The sequence below is a fragment of the Frieseomelitta varia genome, unplaced genomic scaffold, assembly GCF_011392965.1.
Source record: "Frieseomelitta varia isolate USP_RPSP 00005682 unplaced genomic scaffold, Fvar_1.2 scaffold_251, whole genome shotgun sequence".
NCBI classification, from domain to species: domain Eukaryota; kingdom Metazoa; phylum Arthropoda; class Insecta; order Hymenoptera; family Apidae; genus Frieseomelitta; species Frieseomelitta varia.
Window position 1 is genome coordinate 382,676 of NW_025109981.1, and position 8,054 is coordinate 390,729.

General features: G+C 27.0%; 2 protein-coding genes across 2 annotated transcripts; one reads left to right on the top strand and one right to left on the bottom strand.

Annotated features, from left to right (window-relative positions):
- Window positions 1–1,244: 1,244 nt before the first annotated feature.
- Window positions 1,245–5,537, top strand: LOC122528461. The gene is made up of 12 exons (XM_043653590.1): window positions 1,245–2,096; window positions 2,222–2,340; window positions 2,418–2,562; window positions 2,644–2,773; window positions 2,849–3,014; window positions 3,145–3,325; window positions 3,426–3,784; window positions 3,878–4,034; window positions 4,174–4,305; window positions 4,451–4,568; window positions 4,722–4,876; window positions 4,970–5,537. Exons 1-12 carry the CDS (start codon window positions 1,450–1,452, stop codon window positions 5,076–5,078), a joined length of 2,418 nt encoding a protein of 805 aa, XP_043509525.1. The 5' UTR covers window positions 1,245–1,449; the 3' UTR covers window positions 5,079–5,537.
- Window positions 5,538–5,949: 412 nt separating this feature from the next.
- Window positions 5,950–7,183, bottom strand: LOC122528462 (mitochondrial pyruvate carrier 1). Its single transcript, XM_043653591.1, has 3 exons — window positions 6,987–7,183; window positions 6,764–6,864; window positions 5,950–6,333 (listed from the first exon to the last, which is right to left on the bottom strand). The coding sequence occupies exons 1-3, from the start codon at window positions 7,040–7,042 to the stop codon at window positions 6,179–6,181; spliced, it is 312 nt and encodes a 103-aa protein (XP_043509526.1). The 5' UTR covers window positions 7,043–7,183; the 3' UTR covers window positions 5,950–6,178.
- Window positions 7,184–8,054: the final 871 nt, after the last annotated feature.

Genomic DNA, 8,054 nt, shown 5'->3' on the forward strand with positions numbered 1-8,054 from the left:
TCCTTCAGAACTTTTCTGTTTTCTTAATTTTTATTCGTTCAAATTCCATCTGCGTCGAAAAATGATATTATTCGTAATCACAATCGATAACAACTAATTCGTAAAATATAATTTCTAAACAGCAATTTTCAATTATCATTCTATCACTTATATTTATTTTTTCGCTTTGTCTTTCCTCTCACTTCCATCTCCTCTTTCTCTATCTCTCATTACTTAGCTGTCTGCACTCTCCACAGACAATGCATTTTTTGCTCGATTCTAGATCCATTGTCGTGGGAGGTTGGAATTTTAACGCAGAAAAATTTGTATAAATAAATATATATATAGTTGCTAAAAGTTTGAAATAGTTCTTGATACTTCAAATATTAACGTTAAACATATATCTTACATTACAAAAAAAAAAATATCGCGACTCGAATCAAATTAGATTAACGATCAATCGAAATGAAGCGATTTATTATAAAATAGAACCAAAATTATCATTAGCAACTCTTTTTCAGCATCTCTTACATTTACTTTTTAAAAAAATCTGAGTAACCATTCCGCTCAAAATGTTTAATAACGCTTCAAAAAACTATTTCCCACGTTAACGAATCGAAAACCTTGAACTGCGTGCAGACATCGCAGAAATTTTCTCAGGAACCAGAACAGTCGCATTAAAGCATGAGGCGGACCCCCAGCAAATTGTCTCTTCAAAATACTTGTTTAGCTATGAGAAATTCTCCCTTTTTCACATCCCAAATAAATAGGGGTGAACCTGTATTGGGATAATGGCATGGCAAGCAGACTACTTACTTCATACTCGAGAGAGTCAAACCCTTGGAGGGGTCGTTGGACCAAGATGCTATACAAATTATCATAATAAAAAATATTTAAATTTAATCTTATACTACGCTTTAGTTTAGTTTTTTTTCTCTTTTTCCTGTTTTGTTTTCTTTCAAATTGTTTTAAAATATTTTTTATCATATATGTAAATATACAAATAGTCCACGTTTTATCTCTTTTTATTGTAAACAAACAGATGCACCTATAACAAGCTTGATAAGCAATTAATTTATATTAAAACAACCCACCTGACATGGTATGCTTCGACAAAAGTTTTTTGTCATACACTTATTCCACATATATTGTTAAAACACAATTTCAAATAATGGCGGTTAGATCACTTAAAAGATGATTTCAACAATGAAAGTTAGCTCTAATTCGGTATAGAAACGATGACGTCAGAACTCAGGCGTTGACATTATGTAGTAGCTTCCTATGAAGCGTGCTCTCTATGGATTCGAGTATATTTATACTTGCTATACTTTATGTATATAGTTTCGTGAATGAACATTGTATATAAGTGACACGATCTACTGCCTAAGTATTTTTTTTACTATTTTCTATTTTACAATGAATAAACATAGTACAATATTGTCATAGAAATTCTAATATATCTATTAGAAGATGAAAGTCATTGGTTCGAAAATATATACGATAGTGATCGTAAGCATTTATTGTTTGGGCGTTGTCGGACAATATGAATGGCAAGCCAGAGATGCTTTTGACGAAATTCGTTTAAAAATGGACAAAATCAACGAAGAGAATTGTCCTATACAACATCTCGGAGATCTTTATTTACCGGAAGATGCAGTCTCTCATTTACCTGATATTAAAGACATTAATATAAATCCTGTGTTTCCAAACAGGACTGCTTTATTACATCTTCATAACATGGCACTTAGTAGATCATTTTTTTGGAGCTATATTTTACAATCTAGATTCATACGACCTGCTATCAATGATACATATGATCCTGGCATGATGTATTACTTCTTATCAACAGTTGCTGATGTGTCTGCAAATCCTCATATAAATGCGTCTGCTATATATTTTTCACCAAATATGTCTTATTCATCATCATATCGAGGCTTTTTCAACAAAACCATGCCTAGATTTGCTCCACGAACTTTTAGAGCTGATGATTTCAATGATCCAATACACTTGGAAAGAATATCTACGAGAAATACATTTACTGTACGAGATCTTGGTGCATTTGCCAGTAGTAGTCTTAGTGAAGATTATACAACAGATTATTATCGTATAAATGAATGGTAAACAAAAACTTGATGTGTATAAAATATTTGTATAAAATTTATAAATAATTATAAATTAATTTATATTATCAATTTTATTATCAATAATTATTAAAATTTACTAGTTATCGTTAATTTTTTAGGTATAAGAAATGGTTACCGGATAATGTTGATAAAAGACATGATACTAAGACTACTTATCAGGTTGAAATTAGATATGCTAATAACACTAATGAAACATTTACATTTCATGGACCACCTGGTATTATTATAAAAGTAATTTGTTAAAATAAATGGAACTTTGTTATTTTAATGTTTCTCTTTTTTTATTTTATACAGGCGCAGATGAATATCCTGGACCAGTAAAATGGACTAGACCATATTATGATTGTGGAAGATCAAATCGATGGCTTGTAGCAGCAGTTGTACCTATTGCAGATATTTATCCAAGACATACAGGATTTAGGCACATAGAATATCCAACGTATATTTTTATTATATATATATTATCTGAATTAAGGCAATTTACTTATACACTACTATAACTCATTTGCTTTTGTTGCAGTTATACAGCCATATCAGTAATTGAAATGGATTTTGAACGAATAGACATAAATCAATGTCCAAAAGGAAAAGGAAATAGTGGTCCAAATAAATTTGCAAATACTGCTAGATGTAAAACAGAAACTACTGAGGTAAAGAAACTATTGCATGTTCAATATTTTTCAAGAAACTTTCTTTTTTCTATCCTGATTTATATTTTTATGTAGTGTGAACCATTACATGGTTGGGGTTTTCGAAGAGGAGGATATCAGTGTAGATGTAGGCCAGGTTTCAGATTACCAAATGTAGTACGACGACCATATTTAGGTGAAATTATTGAAAGAGCAACTCAAGAACAATATTATAATGGATTTGACTGTTCTCGGATAGGATGTAAGCATCCATGGTTTTTTTCCTTATGCTTTGTTCTGATTATAATTATAGTTATTTTATTCTACTTTTTAAAATTTCTAAATTATGAATATTCTATATTGTTCATTAATGCCACTTTTTTATTTCAAAGGGATTCATAAAATGCCTGTACAATGGGAAAAAGCAAAGCCAGAACTTAGAGAAAAATACCTTGAGCAGTATTATTATTACAGAAATTATTCTATTGGGCCTGAAACACTAAGATCTGAACAAATTAATATAGATCAAACTCTTAAATTTATTTTGAGTATCAATTCAAAAAATTGCAAAAGGTATATTATAAGAAATCTTCATATTTTTTCACTTTTTTTTCCTTTCATTTAGTAAGTACATTAATGAAAATTATATTATGTTTAACATTTAAAATTACAGTTATACAGAAGAAGATTTAACGTTACTTGGAGATGTGGCCTTTGGTGCCAAAGAATTTTTTGAAAATGAAGCAAAAATGGCAACTAGATTATCAAATTTTATTAGTGCATTTCTACAGATTTCTGATTCTCATGAAGTTTATTCGGGTAAAAGAGTGGCCGATAGGCCACTTACTGAAGATCAAATGATTGGGGAGACATTAGCTTTAGTTCTTGGAGATACTAAAATATATTCTGCTGAAATGCTATGGGATCGTAACAAATTTACAAATAGAACATTTTTTGCTCCTTATGCTTATAAAACTGAATTGAATACATTTAAATTTAAAGTTGAAGATTTAGCCAGACTCAGTGATTCAGGTAAAATTGAACAGATGATAATATATTGAATAATACTATAATTGTTCTTATAATTATAATTATTCCAAGAATGAGTATACTTTTATATTGTAGGTAATGTTTATACAAAAAAGAATTATTTTAAATTGTTGAAACAAAGATGGGCGACAAATTTCGATGAATTAGAAAAATTTTATATGAAAATAAAGATTAGATACAATGAAACTGGCGAATATCTTAAAAAATACGAGCATTATCCGAATTCTTATAGGTAACTATTATTTAAAAAAGAAATTATATTATTTAATAAGGATATAAAAAATATTTTATCCATCATCAGAAAGGAAAAAAAATCGATCTCGTAAATAAAATTTATTTTAATGTCTGGGAATACACATTCGTTTCTATAGGGCGGCAAACCTGAATCATGGACATTGGACAACTCCATACTTTGATTGCAACGGCAAAGTGAAGAAATGGGTAATTACCTATGCATCCCCATTTTTTGGCTGGGACAGCTTGAAAGAGAAACTGGAATTCAAGTAAGTATTTCTGTCCACATAGACAACTGAACAAGATATGGCATATGCATAAGAATTCGAATGTGAGATAGTCCTATAAGGATAGAAAACCTGTTTGGGAATGAAAAAAAAGAAGATCACACATTTTATATTAAAATCTTTACAGAGGTATTGTGGCTGTTACCATGGATCTACTTCAACTTGATATCAACCAATGCGACAATAATTTTCACACTCCAAATGCGTTTAAGGGTACTCACAAATGTGATAAGAAAACTTCATATGTAAGAAATACTATATATTTTTAATCAAATATTTGTTTAATATTTTCATAATATTGGTAATATGAAAATTTATGCGTGTGTTTTTTTGTGTATGTATAAATTATTTATTGTTATTAAATATATTTATTGTTGTATTAATATACATGAATATAGTGCGTGCCAATTCTTGGAAGAGGTTTTGAAACAGGCGGATACAAGTGCGAATGTGACCAAGGTTTTGAATATCCATTCGAAGATTTAATTACATATTATGATGGTCAATTAGTAGAAGCTGAATTTAATAATTTAGTTAATGATGAAAAAACTAGGTAATCAATGTTATATGAATAAATATAATCGTAATTTCAAAACATAATCATTTTAAGAAAACTAATGACTTAGCACAAATGTTTATTTCACAGATACGATATGTTCAAATGTCGATTAGCCGCTGCCACATCGATTCAAGTCAATTGGACATTATTATTGACGTCAATAATATTATATCACTTTATAGGAGCCGTTTCGTAGTGACATCATAATTATGCGATATTTATATAATGCAATACTATTATATTAATCGCCAAGATATTTTAAAAATACAATCCGTCCATTACTACATATCAATTATCATACTAAATCTTTTTGAGAGTATTTTAATATTTGCTTGTGTTAATATTATTAATTCACAGAACATGATATTTACAATGAAATGAATCTCAAATAAAATTCTCTATAAATATTTCTATTGGGAAAAAACTAAAAATTTATTTGAAAATTATTTTTATAAATTGTTTAATTTCAAATAGTAGTTTTGATATTACATATGATACATTCATTGATATTGATATTAATATTTATAATATGTATTACAACGTATACATATTGGTATTTTTAAAATTGTAACTTATGAAAAACTGCTGTTATAATTTAATGTCAATTTTAATTATTTTGTATTTTTATACATGCATAAATATACAATTTATTTTACATACTTTGTACTAAATTATTTTATCTTATTTCAGCTGTATAACTAACCAAGTTTATCAATATATTAACCAGTTACAAGTTAACTCATACAAACGATTGAAAATTACTAGTTAACAATGTGTTAACATACGGTAAAAAAGAGCAATTTGATTAACTTTGTTTTTTGTAAGTAATAATCTAGTAATATAGTATTTTTGTAAATAATAATTTAGTAATAAAGTGAATAATAAAGATGCAAATAATTTTGTGAATATATATATTATCATTAAGTTTCAATATAATAAAATTAATCAAGTTAGTTCTTTTCAATCTAAACTATTTGACAAACTAAATCAATTATAAAGAACAAGTAATAAAAAAGGAGAGAATAAATTTAAGACATTAAGGAAATAAATAAGATTAAAATAACAAATTAATAATGTAATTAATAACGCTATTTAATGTTTCCCTTTTTTACATCTACTAATATAGTAAACATTATAATACATTTATAATTATCTAATCCCAATATGAATAGATTATAAAAATTATGTTATTTTTTACTACTTAATATTATTTTGTATTCCAATTGAAACAAATAGTTATAAATGATATCAATTAAGAATGAATGGCAATGATATTTGTTCCAAAATTATCACTAGTTATTCATTTTTATTTACGTAATGATATTTAATAAATCTACAACCTTGTGTAAGTTGTGCACCTTCGTTTGCAAAATGACAGGCAAAAAGTAGTAAATTGCGTGGCTCAACCCTCAATGCAAAGCGCATAAACATTGCTGAATACAAGCACAATGCTGAAAGGAATTAATACAATTGTAAATTTTAACATATCACTGCAGTTTGTAAATGTTTAATAATTCATATATAGATATAATTCAAAACAAGTTTGCTTTATTCCAATATTTTTAAATACCTAAGCAAATCAATTATTTTGAATTTATATATATATATAATGATAAAATATATATATATATATATATATATATATATATATATGATGTATATAGAATTATATACATGAACTACACTAAAATTTTTTTTATAGAAATCCTACTTACATAAAGATAACGAATATAATAAAATTATAAGACAGAAAATTATGAGTATTATATCACAACATACAGAAAATTGTTTTGTATAAATGCAACATAATTTTACGTACATCCGTGATCAATTTTAAGAGTTTGATAATATATAAAAAAATGATAAAATAACCAAACTAACCAAACGTCATCTTTCCACTGATATATTTCGGATCTCTTCGTATGTCAGCGATTGCTGCGATAGGAATACCCCAATTAGCTATAGGTCCCCAAAAATGTGTGCTAAAACAAAAGGATAGCGTTGAAATTATTCTTAATGTAACAAATTCTAGATCGAACATTAAGTGACGAAGGCTACACGTGTACACACTTGTGTAGGTGATATTCCTACCTACATTATTTACCTCATTAAATAATCTCGAGTTTCTTTACTCGATAGCAATTTTTTTACACGGTTCATCTCGTTATGTTTGCTCCTTTCTTTTCTTCTTCTCCAATAAATTGATCTTGTTTCAAACGAAACCGAATGAAGACTACATGGATTCGAGTTAATCAACTTCTAGAAGAATAAGAGATATTAGCGTAGTTATATAAATGATTAGCATAATGAATTTGATCATCTTATGAAAACTATTTCAAAAGTGTATTGAATTAACGAAATTTTTCCACATATGTATGTGGATTCAATGTACACAATTTTTATTTTCATTTTTATGATCAATAATACGATGCGTAAAATAAAACACGAACAATTTTACAATTAACGCATTGACTATTTTAATTGTCAGAAAAATATGCGACTTCCTTAATTTAAGTTGGTTCATAGCTTATATTTTGTAATTTAATTACGTAATTTTCATGAGATAATATTTTAATTTTACACAATCAATAGATCAATCTATAATTAGGATGTAAAAAAAAAAATAATTTCAAACCATCAAGCATTAAACGTATTTTTAATTTAGAATAATTATTCAAAAAATATATACAAAGTTTATAATATATTATACTACCTTACAAAACTAGCTTTCCTAATTTTTATAATATAATTACAAAGCAAGAGGGGATGTTACAAAATGTACAACTATATTTCAAAAACGCTTTCCTATAATATGCAAATTAACAGATCTATATATTATATAGTAATAGCAATAGGTATAATTTATAAAACAAATTGGCAAAATCTTGCATTTTTAATGCTACTTGTGATACTATTTGTTAGTTGAACTAAATATACTTTAGTTCATATGAAACCAATGAATATTTTTTTTATAACTATATATGGATAACATACAAAATTAAAGTATTATATACATAAATATATTTTATAATATAAGAATATTTTTTTGATATATAATAAGAGGTACTTGTCGCTCATTAAATGTTTAAGTTTGACACTTTGACTGTTACGTGTTAAACACGTAGAAGTACAAACACTTACTTTAGCCATTCGTTTACCATTACCTTTCATT

What these genes read in the sequence shown, in the direction of transcription:
- LOC122528461 (XM_043653590.1), top strand. Translation starts at nt 1,450, where the DNA reads ATGAAAGTCATTGGTTCGAAAATATATACGATAGTGATCGTAAGCATT. An exon ending in TATTATCGTATAAATGAATG is followed by an intron (nt 2,097 to 2,221) that starts GTAAACAAAAAC and finishes TTAATTTTTTAG; the next exon opens with GTATAAGAAATGGTTACCGG. An exon ending in AATTCAAAAAATTGCAAAAG is followed by an intron (nt 3,326 to 3,425) that starts GTATATTATAAG and finishes TTAAAATTACAG; the next exon opens with TTATACAGAAGAAGATTTAA.
- LOC122528462 (XM_043653591.1), bottom strand. Translation starts at nt 7,042, where the DNA reads ATGAACCGTGTAAAAAAATTGCTATCGAGTAAAGAAACTCGAGATTAT. An exon ending in ACTCGAGATTATTTAATGAG is followed by an intron (nt 6,865 to 6,986) that starts GTAAATAATGTA and finishes CTTTTGTTTTAG; the next exon opens with CACACATTTTTGGGGACCTA. An exon ending in CAGTGGAAAGATGACGTTTG is followed by an intron (nt 6,334 to 6,763) that starts GTTAGTTTGGTT and finishes AATTCCTTTCAG; the next exon opens with CATTGTGCTTGTATTCAGCA.